This window comes from Budorcas taxicolor, chromosome 2 (assembly GCF_023091745.1).
Source record: "Budorcas taxicolor isolate Tak-1 chromosome 2, Takin1.1, whole genome shotgun sequence".
Lineage (NCBI taxonomy): Eukaryota > Metazoa > Chordata > Mammalia > Artiodactyla > Bovidae > Budorcas > Budorcas taxicolor.
In genome coordinates this window covers 159,976,699-159,994,941 of record NC_068911.1, presented here as the reverse complement: position 1 = coordinate 159,994,941, position 18,243 = coordinate 159,976,699, and the positions used below count along the sequence as shown (strand labels likewise).

Here is an 18,243-nt window from a genome sequence, read left to right as displayed (position 1 = left end):
GAGGAAATGAAGAATCTCAGAATCCAAATGACTTGCCCCAGACTGTCACAACAGTGTCTTCCTGCTGGCAGAGAGTGCAGAGTTCTGACTGGCTCAGCATGGCCTCTCTCGGCTGGCAGGGAGCCTCAGATGTCCTTGCCTGCAAGACTGCCCTCCTAGGGTCTGGAGATGCTGCTTGTTCTGGTCACATGCACTCTGAATGCTTCATCTCCAAGAGGTCTGAGCAGGTCTCAGTGAGCAGACACTCTGACTAGTGCTGTGGGCATAGCCCCAGGCCCATGCGGTACTGGATAAATCAACCCCTTGGTTTTTTCCAGCCTTATCTGCAGCAATCGGAGAGCGCTGGCATCTTCAGGGGCACACAGTCTGGCCTCCAATCAGAAGGAATCTTATCTCATGAGATTTCAGATATAGTATTGTTCTTGAGCTTTTATCACTTTTTGGAAGGGACTGTGGAATCTGCTTTTGCGTAAGAGAGCAAATGAAGGAGAATCCAGTCCCTGCGTATAAACCTTGAGGACATTGCTGCCAAACGCTGAAGAGCTCCAGCTGAGGCAGAGGTTGAAGAAGGTGAAAATACCACCTGGTAATTCCACGTGGTTATATAACTACACTCATTCCACATCTTTTTTTGGTACTCTACTTTGAGGATAAGCTATGTTTTTAAGTCACTGAAATCTTACTACTTTCTGGCTCCACTGCCATTGCATATTTGATTAATATACAGCCTACATGTTCAATGTTCCATACATTTATGAATCTCTCTTCTTTCTCAGTCCCGCTCTGATTTCACTTTTGCATATTTGCCCTGTGACAGTATGTATAATTTCATTACTATTGTCTGCATACTTATCAAAACCCTTCACTTGGTGGCATATTCCATAAATGGAGGATGGGCCATGCTGGTTGTATCTTTGCATTGAAGAAGTCAAGTGGCTCAGTCGTGTCTGACTCTTTGCGACCCCATAGACTGCAGCCTGCCAGGCTCCTCTGTCCATGGGATTTTTCCAGGCAATAGTACTGGAATGGATTGCCATTTCCTTCTCCAGGGGATCTTCCCAAACCAGGGCTTGAACCCAGGTCTCCCGCCTTGTAGACAGACGCTTTACCATCTGAGCCACCAGGGAAGTCCAATCTTTGCATTATTTTATTCTAATTAGCTGAATTAATGAATGAAGCATTCAATATTTCATTTGAACCACAAAGAGCAAATGTTGGTAGGGATGTAGAGAAAAGGGAACTCTTGTACGCTGTTGGTGGGATGTAAATTGGTGTAGCCACTATGGAAAATAGTATGGCGGCTCCTCTAAAAACTAAAAATATTGATAGAAATACCATATGTGCATCCATGCTAAGGCACTTCAGTTGTGTCTGCCTCTGAAACCCTATGGACTGTAGCCTGCCAGGCTCCTCTGTCCATGGGATTCACCAGGCAAGAATACTAGAGTGGGCGGCCAACCTCCAGGGGGGTCTTCCCACCCCAGGGATCAAACCCAAGTCTTATGTCTCCTGCATTGGCAGACACGTTATTTACCACTAGCAGCACCTGAGAAGCCTGATGGATCCACCATAAGATCCAGTCATTTCACTCCTGGGTAAATAGCTGAAGGAAATAAAAACATTAATTTGAAAAGATAGATGCATCCCAATGTTCACAGCAGCATTATTTACAACAACCAAGATATGGAAACAATCTAAACGTCCATCAAGGATGAATGAATAAAGAAGATGTAATATATACACATAATGGAATACTGCGTGCATGTGTGTGTGTGTGTGTGTGTGTGTGTGTGTGCGCGCACTAAGTCACTTCAGTTATGTCTGACTCTTTGCAACCTGGTGGGACTATAGCCCACCAGGCTCCTCTGTTCATGGGGTTCACAAAGCAAGAATACTGGAGTGGGTTGCCATGCCCTCTTCCAGGGGATCATCTCGATCCATGGATCAAACCTGCATCTCCTGCATTGCAGATAGACTTTTTACCCCTGAGCCACCGGGGTAGTCCCCATGGAATACTACTCAGTCATAGAAAAGAAAGAAATTTTGCCATTTGCAACAACATGGATGGACCTGGAGGGTATTTGCTTAGTGAAATAAGTTAGACAGAGGAAGATAAAATACTGTATGCTATGCCTTACACCTGGAATCTGAAAAATAAAAAGTGAATATAATTAAAAATAAACAGATTCACAGATATAGAGAATGAACTAGTGGTACCAGTGTGGAGAGGGCAGGAGAGAAGGGCATGTTAGGGGGAGGAGATTGAGAGGTACAAACTACTATATATAAAATAAATAAGCCATAAGGATATATTATAAGGGAATATAGCTAATATGTTATAATATCTATAAATGGAGTATAATCTTTAAAAGTATTTCATCTGAAAAATAGTGTTTTATTTTAATTCTTATGCCAAAGGATTAAAAGGTATGTTCATTCTTTTTTTTCAAATAGGTAGGATTGTTTTATTTCTAAAATTTATTTATTTTTAACTGGAGGATAATTGTTTTACAATATTGTGTTGCTTTCTGCCATACATCAACATGAATCAGCCTGTTAATTCTTTATTGACCTTTTTGTTTTAGTGTTTAATAAAATGTACATTTAATTCTACAAATATTCATTGAGGATCAGTAACACCAAATATGATGTCAAGAGCTGGAATCACAAAGATAGGTAAGACATAACATCTGTCTTCAAGGAGTCCAGTAGGGGAAGCGACATGGAAATAAGTTAAATTCTTTCTAGACTGGCAAGATAAATAAGTAAATAAAGGTATTTCATTAGTGTTGTGATTGTAAAAAGAGCAGTGTTGGGAATTATTCATTTTTGATAACTGAAGCATTTAAAAATCAATTTTAGCTTAAACAGTACTTAGTTATCTAAATAATGGATGAAGTGCCATCTGATACTCTTTCCATTATCTGTGATGCTTCTGGTAGGAAAGAGCCCTATTGAAGAGCACTAACTCCCAGTTCTAAATCCACTCCCTCCACTAACTTGCTGAACACTCTTGGATCAGATCCTCACCTGTAAATCAGGAATGATATCACCTTGTTATCTGGCTCTCAGAAAAGCACAAAGTCAGACATCTAATAAGAAAGTATCTACACACAAAATCATTTAAAGTGTAAGTTTAATGAACGTTTCTCTTCAAGGAGTTCCATTGTAGTAGTATTTCTAAACAATTGGAAATAACCAAAATATTCAGTAGAAAGGCATTAGTTAAATAAGTTATTGTACCACCTCTAATGAAGCACTCTGTAGATATTTTAAAATAATATTCTGAAAAATTAATGACCCAGAAAATTTTTTTCAGTCTATTCTTAGGTGAAAAAAAAAAAAAAAGCAGAATAAAAGTCAGGAAGGAAACTGACCAGAATGTTAACAGCAATTGTCTATGGGTAATATCATCATGGATAATTTTTATGTTTATAATTCATTTTGTACTTTTAAACATTTTACAAAGTTTGTACAACACATACAACCTTTTATTTTTAAAGACAGCATGTAAACTCTTCAGTCTTCCCGATTTCATACATAAATAAACAGCATAAAATTATCCTATCATCTGGTTAAACAAAGAAATGAATATTAGCCTTGTTGCTTCTGCTCAGACATACTTTGTCATTTGACTCAAAAGGATAATATTGCAAATTTCTCAGCTTTCCACTTGTTGAACCTTTGCTTGAAAAGTTCATACAACAACAAAATATCTCGGTGGGAAAATAAATCCAATGACTTGACTGTTTTGTCTACATAATGACAAACCTCCCAAGGTTTCTAAATACACTTGAACTTATTTTTAAACATTGGGATCACTTCTCTAAGAAATGAATTCGGAGAGACAATCTAATTAACAAACATCAATCTTAAAGATTAAAAATGGAAAATTCCTAACTTACGCTAAAACTACTGTCAGAAAAAGAAAATATTCTTATATGGTTACATTTTTAAATAGTTCCGAAAATTATACTTTTGGGGGTCATTATCTTCGTATAACCGGAGAAGGCGATGGCACCCCACTCCAGTACTCTTGCCTGGAAAATCCCATGGACAGAGGAGCCTGGTGGGCTGCAGTCCATGGGGTTGCAAAGAGTCAGACACGACTGAGTGACTTCCCTTTTACTTTTCACTTTCATGCATTGGAGAAGGAAATGGCAACCCACTCCAGTGTTCTTGCCTGGAGGATTCCAGGAATGGGGGAGCCTGGTGGGCTGCCGTCTATGGGGTCACACAGAATCAGACACGACTGAAGTGACTTAGCAGCATCTTCCTATAACAATCAACATCAAAATTCTGAGACTATAAAATATTCTTTAAATATATTTCTGTATATATTTACGCATATATACACATACATATGTAATACCTACCAAGATTTATGGAGATATTTTTCTTTTAAAGTTTGTTGTATCTTGTTGAAAATGTTTTTATTGGAATATAGTTCCTTTACAATGTTGTGTTAGAATCTACTATGGAGCAAAGTGAATCAGCTATACATGTACATATATCCCATCTTTTGTGGACTTCCTTCAAAGGAAATATTTTTTGATAGTCTGACCTTGTGTGTACAGAGCAGTACACCATGGACTAGGTGTTTTTTTTTCATGAACTGGATTTTTAACCTTCCTCTGTTTGTACATAAATAATTATCAAATTAACCTCACTGAATCAATTAAGACAGACTGCACACCTGCTCTACTGGTCTAGACTGGTTCTCTTCCCTTCCTTTCCTCCTGATTTCCAAGGCACCAGAATCCAAAGAGAAGGCACCACCAAGACTTGGTTCCTGCACCAGAAGTAACTTGGTTACTTCTTCACCTAGGCTGGGTTCCCAGGGAGAGAGCAGTCAACATTCCCCGGGGATCAGCCACATGGATCTTTAAAATTGGGATCATGTCACTGTCCTTCTGAAATACTCCAGGGCCAATCACAGTTTGAAGGACCCTCCAGTGCCCTTATCAAGCCAATGAAGTTCTCGGACAATAATACACCCAGGAATCCTTTGAATATGTTAACTGCAGATTCCAGTTGGGGAGGCCTGGAGTGGAGCCTGACATGACATTCTGTCTCCCAGACCTGCACCCAAGAGAGGTTCGTGCTACTGGGTTTGGAGTGAGGAGGTCTCCAGTCCTTAAGTGGATTTCATCCTTCCCTGGTTTAGAGCCTTCCCTGGCCTGGGCCTACATCACCTGGGACAAGATCTCTTTGGCTCAGCTTCACCTCTTCACAGCCACATGGGGCAAACCCAGATCCATTTCTTTGAGGCTGAGAAGAGACAGTTAGCAAAAGAAGGTTTTCATCACACCGCTTTATATGTGGGCCCATTACCAAGCTGCACTGTGAATTTGTTACTCATCCATTACTAATGTGACAACTATCTTGTGAATAGCATAAACACAGCATCATACCTTTTTTTGTTAAAATACTGATTTGTTAAGTGCAGACCTTAAAATCATACCACGATCAGCTACATATAGACCTGTGGATTTATCCCACCCTGTTCAGTGAGCAGCTTTCCATCCTTATTAGCAGGACCACCATGAGTTGTCCTTCTCTGGGGTCCCCTGCCTCCCTGTTCCCCATCCTTCCTCCCACCTCTAACAAAATACTCAGCATATTCCTTCAGGGGCACGTGTTCCCTTGGTGGTGAGTAAATAAACTCAGCTCTTTTCTTCCCTCATCCCTTTAAAAAAAAGTTATGTTGGTCTTAGTTTTATGCTTTTTCAACACAGGAGCCCAAAGATTGAACGTGTCTTGCCTCCCTCCACGGTCTAGAAGTCCTGGGCCATATTCCTCAGTGCTTCCCAAGGCTATCTCCATGCTGGTTTCTTAGGCCTTATCCTGTATGCTGTTTTCTAAGAAAGGTGGGCTAAGATAGAGCTTCTTCTCCATCACCACATCCCATTCTCTTCCAGCAGGTACCAAAATCCATAGTTGCACATTTGTTTATTGAGTTCCTATCTCTCTCTTCTGCTCCACTAGAACCCCAAATCCATCATGGTTAGGGATTCAGGCTGTTTGGTTTATCCCCAGCACCTCGCCACATGCCCATGTCTCTGTCCTATTCTCTTTCCTGCTTTTATTAAAGATAATAAAATAACTGTGGCTAGAATATAAAAGCTGGGTATTACTTTGTATCAAGTACTGTATTGAGCACTAATGATACTAGCATCATTTTCAGGTAAGATAACTAGAGACCTTTTTGGAAGCAACTTGTTCAGGCTGACACTAACCTTGTTACCTGGCTGAACTTTAGTGATAATTTAGTCTGTAGTTTGCCTTCCCAGGTAGCTCAGTGGTAAAGAACTCGCCTGCCAATGCAAATGCAGGGTTCAGTCCCTGGGTCAGAAGGATCTCCTGGAGGAGGAAATGGCAAACCACTCCAGTATTCTTGCCTTGATAATCTCATGGACAGAGGAACCTGGTGGGCTACATTCTGTTGGGGTTGCAAAGAGTCAGACAGGACTGAGCACACAGGCTATAGTTTAAGATGAAAGGTAAGGTATAGCATGTTGGTTTTCAATACATTCATAATTTTCTCCATTTCTTTTGCCAAGTGTTTGCTGTTTCTGTGATGTGTCTTCAATTTTTGTGTGTGTATAACTTACTCATATTTTGATAATGGAGCAATATAATTGTGATATAATTAAACTTGTACAAATGGTAATCTGCACAGTTTTAAACATTGTAGCCAAGGCCAACTATCTTACTTTTCTGGAAAAAAATTTGTATGGGTATTTAGACACAACCCATGCTGATTTACTGTCTTTAATTGATGTTTATTATTTGGCCACATGTTTATTTCTTATGGCAAATAATCAAAGCAAATGTATTCTGTCCAGAGATAAATGCTTATGGACTGTAACTCTTTCTCATATCTGGATGTAATTTACCTAGATTTCTGCTATCTAGAATGATGGCCACACATGACTATGAAAGTGAAAGTGAAAGTGAAGTCATGTCCAACTCTTTGTGACCCCATAGATTGCAGCCTACCAGGCTCCTTTGTCTGTGGGATTTTCCAGGCAATAGTACTGGAGCGGGTTGCCATTTCCTTCTCCAGGGGATCTTCCCAACCCAGGGCTCGAACCCAGGTCTCCCACATTGTAGACAGATGCTTTACCATCTGAGCCACCAGGGAAGTCATAGACACCTGAAATGCAGTTAGTTGAATTGGAAGGTTCTAGAAGTGCAAAACGGACAGCAGATTTTGAAAGCTTAATATGAAAAGAAGACACATATCTCTCAATGTTTATAATAGTGATTACATGTTGTGATGATACAGTTATGGATATATTAGAATAAATAAAATAGATCAAAATGAATTTCTTCTGTTTTTTTCTTTTTTAATGTAGCTACTGGAAAATTTTAAATTATATATATGACTGCTAGTTATGGCTCCACTCCTAGGATGGCGTGAACATAGATATTTATTTATCTAACTTACAAAAGCAATGCAAATGAAAAAAACTTACATTACATATAAAGCTGATATAATTTAATTCAGTTTTGGCTAAGAAAACATACTTGAAGTCAGAAGTCTTAATTGAGGGTTACCAGAAGAACCCCAGGAGGAATGAGAACATGCCTGGGTGGGTGTTTAGAGAAGACCAGAGCCAGTGATTAGATCTTGTGAGATGATGTAGAACTTGGAGTAAGATGCTTTCTTATCAGATTGTTAGAGATGAAGACAGCTCAGAGAGGTTAAGCTCAAGGCCATGGTAGGAGGGCTAATGTGGAACTTGTCTATCCTGCTAAGAAGTTGATACAATTTTGGTTTCCTTATTTTCTTAAACTGAAAACAGAGGTGAAATAAATGACCTATGGTGAAAATCTGTTATGATTACAAAGTTTAGGCTGAGGCTGGATATAAACTTTGTAGAACAAAGTTTTTTTACTGATCTAGAAAAATCTATGACTTGTGGATGGCTGCTTTTTACACTTGATCTTAGCCAAAAGGCTGAGAAGCGATGGATGGCTGCTTTTTGACTGAAGGTCACAACATGAGGGTGGTTAACTGCACAAGGATGAAGGACCACAGGATGTGTATAGAACAGACAGCCCAGCTGTCAGACTCAAACATATATAGGTTTGGGGGTCTTAATCAATTGCAGTATTTAACAAAGTTAACCTTAGGTACAGGTAACACTGGGCAGTTATTACTGTGTTCTGAGTAACACAGTAACAATGATAAGGGAAATACAATGACAAATTGCATTTAATTCAGACTATTTCCCTAGACCGTGTTTGGATACCAACCAAGGACTGTAACCCCACAGAAACACTGAAGGAGCAAGACCCTTAGTCTGTTCAGAGAGATGAAGCTGGTGGCTTTGCTGTGTGGCCTTGACCTTGTCCCGGTCATCAAATGTAAGTCTAGACAGGAGCTCAACCTAGTGCTCTGGAACAACGGAGAGGGGTGGTTAAGTGGGAGGGAGGTTCAAGAGGGATCAGTTCAGTTCAGTTCAGTCGCACAGTTGTGTCTGACTCTTTGTGACCCCATAAATCGCAGCACGCCAGGCCTCCCTGTCCATCACCAACTCCCAGAGTTCACTTAGACCCACGTCCATCGAGTCAGTGATGCCATCCAGCCATCTTATCCTCTGTCGTCCTCTTCTCCTCCTGCCCCCAATCCCTCCCAGCATCAGAGTCTTTTCCACTGAGTCAACTCTTCGCATGAGGTGGCCAAAGTACTGGAGTTTCAGATTTAGCATGTATATCTATGACTGATTCATGTTGATGTATGGCAGAAATCAACACATTGTAAAGCAATTATCCTCTAATTAAAAATAAATAAATTTTTAAAACACTTTATGTTTGGAGGAAGTGGGCAGTAGGAGAGGTCTTGAGGGGGGTGACCTTGAGGACAGGAAAGGAAACATACTTGGTACACCCATCCCCCTTCCCCCAAACCATTATTGTTATTACATAAGTCTGTCCAAGTGGGAAAATCCCCCTGGGAGCCTTCGAACTACTTTGCTCTTTTTTTTCTCCCAGGGCAGGACAGCTCCAGTGTGGGAGCAATGAGTGGGTGAGGGTGCAAGCTGTGATGACAGAGGAGGCTTATTTTCCCCAATTCTCTCATTTCCAGAGTCCCTCCATGAGTGCGAGTCAGTCAACAGACTGAAGAAATAAGATACACTCCCAAATCTTGAAATCATACAAAAAGAATCAGGAGGATAATACAAATAAGTGCAAAATGAAGGTATAAAAAGGAGGAAAAGGTATAAAAAGGAGGAAAAAATCCCTACAAAAAAGGCCGAAAAATAACCTCAACAAATCAGAAAACCCTAGACAGACTTAGACTCCAAAAGAACATCTAGAAATAAGAATAGTCATTGAAAGTAACATTTAGTGAATAAAAATAATCACACTTCATGTTTTACTGGATGATTACTGTGACAGGCATGGTAAAGTGTGTGTTGTATGTGTTAAATCATTTAATCCTCATAAAATCCTGAGGTAGATCTCTTACTTCCATTTTAAGATGAGGAAACTAAGAAAGTTTTAAAAAACTGGGAATTAATAGATTTGGGGTTATAACCCTTGCTGAATAGTTCCAGAGTTCTTTTTCATTATGGAAAATTACAGTAGGTTGAAAATCTCCTGGACATTACAAACAGTAGCAGAGAAAATTAAACATTGAAAGATGGATGGGAGCATGTCACAGGATATAGCAGGTTGGGGAACAGCCTGAGAAACAAAAGTCCAGTGTGTGAGCAACAGTAATGATTGTGATGACTGTAATGATGAGAGTGAGCAGTTACTGAGCCCTTGATGGACACCAGAGAGACTGTCTTGAGCATTTAAGTTGTTGACAACTTTCAATGTTGAGGGGTATGGAAATGCAACAGGGACACATTCTTCAAGGTCACAGTCCCTGTGTGTAGGGACTTGAAATGAGGTGGGTCATGACTCTTTGTGACCCCATGGACTGTAGCCCACCAGGCTCCTCTGTCCATGGAATTCTCCAGGCAAGAATACTGCAGTGGGTTGCCATTCTCTCCTCCAGGGGATCTTTCCAACCCAAGAAGCAAACCCACATCCCTTATGCCTCCTCACTGACAAGCGGGTTCTTGACCACTAGCGCCATCTGGGAAGCCCATAAGAAAGGCAGCCACTGTGATTTCTTGGGTTCACTCTCCTTTGTTGCTGCTGCTGAGTCACTTCAGTCGTGTCCGACTCTGTGTGACCCCATAGACGGCAGCCCACCAGGCTTCCCCGTCCCTGGGATTCTCCAGGCAAGAACATTAGAGTGGGTTGCCATTTCCTTCTCCAATGCATGAAAGTGAAAAGTGAAAGTGAGTAAAAGTTATTATCAAGAAGCCTTAGGTTTTCCTAGTCTTTTTACTGGGGCCTATGAGAATTATCCAGGTTTCATTTAAACCCGGAAGTGACATCCAGCTTAGGGTTTTCTGATCAATATTCTACCTGCACTGGTTTATACTGAAGATATTGTCGAGGTTTCTGGAAGCTTGTTACTAGGAAAGGACCCGAGCTAGCCTTCATTTGTAGTATATATAATCACATGGTTTAAATCATAAATATCTGTTATAAATGATAAATATATTTCTTCCAGAAAAAAAGAAAAGCTCAGTATGTTACAATTTGGTCTCAAAGACAACTGATGAGGGGGTCTCCTGGAGAGTCTGTGAGAACCTCTGCAGTTCAAGACCCTTCTTCTGTGGGGAAAAGAGAAGAGTTTATCCAGTGGTTCCCACCTTCCACTGGTCAGAGCTTTGCCCCACAGGTGTTAACGGCCTGCACTTTTAGGGTGCAACAGAAAGCCATGGGGGAGTCTCAAGTCATATGAGGCCGTGCCTGTGTGAAGCCCATGGCCAAACTGGCCTCTCAGGGAGGAAGTGCCAGGAGAAGCTCAGTTGCACAGGAAAGATATCTGACATAAGAAGTCAGGAGAATTGGAGGAAAAATGAGAAGGCTGAGCTTGGCTCCTGAAAATGCCAGGAGTAGAGAGTGGGGAAGAGAAATATAAAAAATAAACGTCTGACAGAGGAGAAATATCCTATGGTGTCCCTTATATGCGGAATCCAAAAAGATATGGTACAAATGAACTTACAGAACAGAAGAGATTCACAGACTTAGAGAATGAACTTACAGTTGCCAAGGGGAAGGGATAGTTCGGGCATTTGGAATGGACATGCACACACTGTTACGTTAAATGGATACCCTACTGTGCAGCACAGGGAACTCTGCTCAGTGTTATATGGCAGCCTGGATGGGAGGGGCGCTTGCGGGGAAAATGGATACATGTGGATGTATGGCTGAGTCCCTTTGCTGTTCACCTGAAACTATCACAATATTAATTGACTGTACCCAAAAACAAAATGAAAAGTTAAAAAAATAAATTAAAAATATTTTTAAAAATCTGAGAATGTTTAAGATGATGGAAAATAGATAATCTCAGGTTAAATACAGGACATACAAAAAAATCCCATGTATGCACACATGTCACAGTTTCAATAACACAATAAAAAAATCTTGATCTAGTGATGAAATACAGAAAAAGTTGAAGTCAGAATATCATCTCTACCACAATTCAATAAAAAAAACTAGAAAATTTTCCTGTTTCAAAATTAAGAAATAAACATTTAAATAACCTATAAGACAAAGAAAAAATTGGAAAAGATTTTGAACTTAATGATATTAGAGTAGTTTTTATCAAAACTTGTATGATACAGCTGAAACAGTGTTTAGGGGAAACTTTTTAGTCTTAAATGCATTTGGACTATTCAAAGTTGCTCGATCAAAGTCAAAATATAAAATTCAAGTACTTTTTTATAAACTTATATTAGACTATAAATTTTTTAAAAGAATATATTATTTATAATAACACTAAGAATGTCAAATACTTAGGAATTAAAAAAACCCAGAAAACTCTAAAACATTGTGAGAAATTAAAGCCCTGAATAAACAGACCCATGTGAGAATTCAAACAGATCAAATATTAATGTGTGCTTGGGACACATGTTTGCAGATGTAACAAAGCAAAACAGTGAGGAAAAGGGTGAACCTTTAATAAATAATATTGGGACAATTCTTTTTCTATATGGAGAAAGATAAGATTATAATCCCAGAAGTAGAAAACAATTCAAAGATTGAGTCTTAAATGCAAAAGAATTAAACTATCATTTTTTTAACATAGGAGAACATTTATATAATCCTGGGGAAGGAAAAGATCTCAACAAGATGCAAAACACAAAATCAATGAAACCAAGGAAAACATGGGTACGTTTGAGATTATAGTGAAAAGAAAAATTATACATTAAGGCACCAATAGAGTCCCTTGGACTGCCAGGAGATCCAACCAGTCCATTCTGAAGGAGATCAGCCCTGGGATTTCCTTGGAAGGAATGATGCTAAAGCTGAAACTCCAGTACTCTGGCCACCTCATGCGAAGAGTTGACTCATTGGAAAAGACTTTGATGCTGGGAGGGATTGGGGGCAGGAGGAGAAGAGGACAACAGAGGATGAGATGGCTGTATGGCATCACTGACTCGATGGACATGAATCTGAGTGAACTCCGGGAGTTGGTGATGGACAGGGAAGCCTGGTGTGCTGTGATTCAGGGAGTTGCAAAGAGTCAGACACGACTGAGCAACTGAACTGAACTGAACTGAACTAAATGAAAAGGTAAGCCAAAACCTGGAATGAAGTATTTTCTGCACATTTAAATAGCAGAATTAATTCAGCTTCCAAATATAAACAACTTCTAATTAAATAGCAACAAAAAGGCCAAGGTCACAAAAGATAAATAGGCAAAGAGCTATTTATGCAATTCACTCGGAGAGAATTATAGACTGTCAATCAAAAAATGCTAAGGTTCCTAAACTCACTAGTCAAAACAGGATCCGATTTCACATCCATTAGACCCGATGGACGCCAGTCTGAGTGAACTCTGGGAGTTGGTCATGGACGGGGAGGCCTGGCGTGCTGCGATTCATGGGGTTGCAGAGTTGGACACGACTGAGCAACTGAACTGAACTGAACATCTCAGTACACCAAGTTTTGCTGAGGATATAGGAAAACTGGTATTCTGGCAAGTTGTTGGAGTCAATTTCTGCTAAGTCGCTTCAGCCGTGTCTGACTCTGTGTGACCCCATAGACGGCAGCCAGCCAGGCTCCCCTGTCCCTGGGATTCTCCAGCCAAGAACACTGGAGTGGGTTGCCATTTCTTTCTCCAATGCATGAAAGTGAAAAGTGAAAGTGAAGTCGCTCAGTTGTGTCCGACTCTTAGCGACCCCATGGACTGCAGCCCACCAGGCTCCTCCATCCATGGGATTTTCCAGGCAAGAGTACTGGACTGGGGTGCCATTGCCTTCTCCAACAATCCCTAACACAAGTTAAAATATGTTTTCCCTGATAACCCTCTTTAAATTACCCCTAGCAGTTCACCATCTGGTTGTCACAATGGTACATATACAAAGCTGTAAATTTCAGTTCTGTAAGATGAGAGCAAAGACACAAACTTACTGTTTGGGCAGATGGAAAAATAAATTGTATTTTATTTATGTAACTGGATACTATGTGGCAGCTATTACATATGCGGCAGCTATTACATTTATATGTATGTAAACAAATCACATCTCTATGTATCAACGTGAATGAAATCCAGAAATATCCTGCTGACTGACACAAGCAAGCTCTAATAGGTATGTATCATGTGAAATCATTTACTACACTTGAAGGACCATACAATAATAGCATTTATTTTTTATGGTAACTGACACACACACACGCATCCATGGTGCATAAATATAAAACCATGCATTGGAAGAGGAGGCAAAAAATGAATGTAGGACTTTTTGTATTTACTTATTCTTTTCCTAAAGGGGAAGATGTGAGAACAAACAGGTCCAAACTTAATACTAGCTTAATCTCAGAGACGGATAAACTGGAGTCTGTTACATGGCTTTTTGTTTGTTTGAAATGTTTCTTAATTCAACTTAATTTTTGTTTTTAAATTTAAAAACCAAATCAGTTGAGAAGCACCCTCCCTAAACACAGCTGTTATTCGGTTCTTGATATTTGCTGGCCATGTTCCTGCCCTGACTGGAATTTTAAGGCAAAGACAGGAAGGATAAACCATGATGTCTCAAACCACGAATCTCACCTGCCCCAGATAATCAGAGAAGGCACTTTCTCTGCGCTTCTCCCAGACCTGCCGCCGGTGGCAGTGGCAGAGTGCCTCCCAGTTTCGAGTTGGGCCTGGGAACAGCTATGAAAACTGGGCATGTACTGAATAGTCAGGCCTGGAACTGGATGCCTTCAGCAATACAGCAGCAGGATTTTACTCAGGGTCCTTCAGAACAAATTGTGTGGGTGGACAGTTCCCCCCGCCTGAACTCCGAATAGAGGGTGAACAGCGCTATTTCTTTGTTTTGAGAAATGCTAACATGAAATCAGAGGACTCTAGAGCAAAATACGCCCGTAACTATGTGGCCAAAGATGACAAATAGGAAAGCCCAAAGACTGCATCGGGCTCTCAACTTACAGTTTGTTTCTTCTGTAAAGTTTTAACTTCTTTGCTAATATTTAGAATTTAAGAGATTTCTAACGGAAACTAGACTCCCAGCTTCTTTTCTCAAAAAGGTGGATTCTGGTATTACTAATTCTGAATTCTAGAATGCCAACAATTAGTTGGCCCTGAAGAGTGCCCCTCTTCCCCGCAAAGCCTCACTCAGTTAAACCTCACCTGCTGACCTCATGAAGGGTTTCAACTCCCTCAAGTTATAGATGAAAAGAATGAGGCTCGGAGAAGTCAAGAGCCTTGCCCAACATCAGAGTTACCGTTGGGAGGGAGCCATGCTGGCACTGTGCAAACCAGCTATCAGTTAATTTTCTGTGATTTCTTTTTTTCTATGTGATGAGGGCACATTTCATGCTTTCTAATGACACTGTGTAACTCAGCAAAGTTTTAACAGAGGCTCACTTCAAATGATACAAATAATACAAATGGATTCATTGCAACAGCAGGTAGCCTCCAAGATTTGGCCAAAGGTAAGACAGAAAATTTCTTATGTAAAAAACAGTAAAGGAATATGACAGTATAATTGAAAATTGGTATAAGTAGAGGTGGTATGATCACAGAGCATCCTTTTTTCAGACTGGTTTTTACTCGTTGGTAATATCTCCCCTCTTTCTCCACCTGTCCCTCATCTCCCCTCTTCTTTGGACTCTAGAAGAATGTGCAAACCCAGCCCTTCTCACACACACATACAGATACTTCAGCTTTTTTTTTTTTTCACTTGTATTTGTTTCTGGATTAATGCTGGCAGACATTCTATACTGACTTAGATTGAATTCTATCCATCATGTTCAGAAGTACTGAGTTACCTGGGTTGGTCATCCTTAGTCTAGGTAAAGCACATTTTTATTAAAACCAACTTCATGAAGAGATTACATGGATTACAATATCCTTTAGAGTACAAAACACTAAAAAGCCTAAATGTTCATTGATAGGGAAATGGCTGTTAAACTTGGCATATTCACATTGTGGAAAACTGCAACAATTCAAAAAGAAAAAGAGGTAGATCTGTCTTAAATACTGGCATAGATAGACCTGTAGAAGGCAAAAGTATATATACAGCATAGGTACATGGTATCAGTTACGTTAAAAATACATACAAGACATATTGTCTGTGGGTCTATACATGCATATGCGCATGCACAGAAAAATATCTGAAAAGAAACCCAAAGTGGTGAGAGTGGATACCTTTCTTCAGATAGGGGTGGGGGGAGGTATGGAGGTGATAAAGAGGGTTTTAGCTTCACCTGCAATGTCATAAAGTTTAATTTGAAAGGAAAATGCTTGATTACTTTTGACTGTAGGTTGGAAGACTCTTTTCATGTAACACATACTTATGTGATGATTAATTTCCAATCACAATCTTAACCATGAAATTTGTAAAAAAAAAAAAATTCTGATCATCCTGGGAAATGAAATTTATACTGCATTGTCATCCCAAATTAAGTTCTTAAAACTTACAAAAATAGAAGTCACAGAAAGCATCTGAAAAGTTACATTGCACTTCCGCCAGTTAAAATAGAGTAAGTCTACTCCAGGAGTCCTAACAGTTTTGAGAACAAAAAATGTATCTTCTCAGATAACAAGAAATATGCAGGGGGATTTAAATGAATTCAGGATCTCTCACATTTCGAACAGAAATCACCGAGACAGATTGCTTGATTTATCCTAACATGAGTTCTGTACTAACTGTTCAGTGATGTATTTGCTTTTCTCAACAAAATTGATGGAACCCCGGAGGGCAAGTATTGATAAGGAGGAAGAGGAGGGGTCAGAGTTCGGTGTGAGATGACATTTATGAAGCGGCAGGGCTGGGACTCCAGCCCTCTGTCCTCTCTGCCAGGCCATGCTGCCTGCTCTGATTCACCAGGGTGACCTCGCGTGTCTCTACATCCGGTGCTCTCAAGCGCTCATTCCTGGCGATTATCTATCCACCCACTTCTTTCTCTCTCTACCTGCCTGCATTTCTGTCCATCTATTCATCCATCTGTCTACCTGCCTCCCTCTCTCCCTCCCTCTGGAGGGCTAGCTCCCACCCCTGATCGCTAGGGAACCAGAAACAAGCCTCCCTCCCTCGCCTCTTCCTCCAACCCCGCGCATTCCACCTGTCCCGGGGCATCCTCGCTTGCTCCTACCAGGGGTCTGCCTGAAGCCCACTGTCACCGCACCTACCAGCGGAGGTTCAAGGCCAGCGCTCCCCGCGGACGAGGCAGGCTGCCAGGGGAAGCGGGGTGGGGGTCGCGCGTCCCCCGCCCCTCCCCCGGGTACTCACCTTGCCCTCCGTGGGCGCCGCCACCAGGAGCACCAGCAGGAGCGGCAGCAGCAGCGCCGGTGGCCTCGGCGCGGTCCTCGGGCGCATGGTGGGCGACCGCTCAGAGCCCCGGCGTGGTCCAGGGACCCGCAGGCTCTCGGGCCCCCTCGTCCCCGGCGCGGCGCGCTTTGGGAGCCCGACGGTGAAGCTCGCCTGGCCAGCCCGCCCGGGGCGGGTTTTGTAGGGCTCAGCCTCCCCACCGAGGCTTCCAGGGAGGGAAGAAGTGGCTCAGGTCCCGCCCTCGTCCCCCCTCCCCTCCCCTCCAACTCTCCAGGCGACGTCCCTCAGCCCCGGGCAGCGCGCGCGGGAGGCGAGAAAAGGCTGCGCGCCTGCGGGGCAGGTGCCCGCGGGGCCAGGGTAAGGGGTGCAGGAGGTGATGCGCCCGAGGTTCAGGAGTCGCGGCGGGGCAAAGGGGTGCGAGTCGGGGTAAGAGGTGGCGAGTCGGAGGTGGGGAACTGGGGGGTGTGCGATGGGGAGGTGGCCGAACAGGGTGGAGGGAGTGGCCAGCGGCCCTGCCACAGATTAAGCGGGAGGCGCGCCGGGGTGGGCACTCGGGTGGCCCCGCTGGCTCCCGGCTCCCCGGCGGTGCCCTCTAGCCACTTTCCCCTTCTCAACCCGCCTCCATCCGGCCGCCGCCGGACGCAGCGGCGGTGAGAGCGCGGTGAACGGGTGGCCGAGTGGAGCGTGGAATTGGGCGCGGCGGGAGGTGCGCGCCGCGCGGGCGAGCGCCGCGGCAGCTCCCCGGGGCGGCGGGTGTCCTCAAGAGGTAAGGCGACCACGGCCGGGTCTGGGCGATCCCGGGCCCAGGGCCCGGGCCACCGGCTGGGGGCGCGGGCGGCGGAGGAAGCGTGCGCGGCATCCCGCGGTGGGGCGCACCGGCGGGCGGGGTTGGGGAATTGGGCCCGGGGGTCACGGGAGGAGAGCTTGTCTGGCTCCAGTCTTGTCTGCCTGGGCTTGAACTGGGTGCTGTTGTGTTTTGATTAATTTGGAGGCTCAAGTTACCAGCCTGGCGGTCTGGGCACTCCGAAATGCCAAGAGCAGGAGGCAGCTGAGGGGAAAGGGAAAGCTCATCCAGCCGATTCTCCGCCGCGTTGAACTGGCTTTTCACGTTAAATCTTATCTGCGGAAGTGCACGGGAGGCCGCGCGCCAGCTTTGTCGAGGTGCCTCCGGCCTGAGAGGGCGCTTCTCCTTCTCCGAGGTGGCCTTGGAGGCGGACGTGCTGGGCACCGTCCGCAGAGCAGGGCTCGTGCCCTTTTCTTGTGCCACTGACCACATGGTCTCTGGCGAAGCATTCAGATCCTTCTTCCAGTATTGCCATTCTCAGAATCCGTTTTACTGAAACAAATTATCAAAGTAGTAATGTCATGATCTAGAAACATA

General features: G+C 42.8%; 1 protein-coding gene across 1 annotated transcript in view; it reads right to left on the bottom strand.

The window, feature by feature from the left end:
* Positions 1 to 16,910, bottom strand: part of COL4A3 (collagen type IV alpha 3 chain) — a 155,351-nt gene extending 138,441 nt beyond the window's left edge. The window contains exon 1 of the mRNA XM_052664371.1: positions 16,824 to 16,910. Coding sequence (XP_052520331.1) covers positions 16,824 to 16,910 — 87 coding nt within the window. The remainder of the gene's footprint in view (positions 1 to 16,823) is intronic.
* Between the last annotated feature and the right edge of the window lie 1,333 nt (positions 16,911 to 18,243).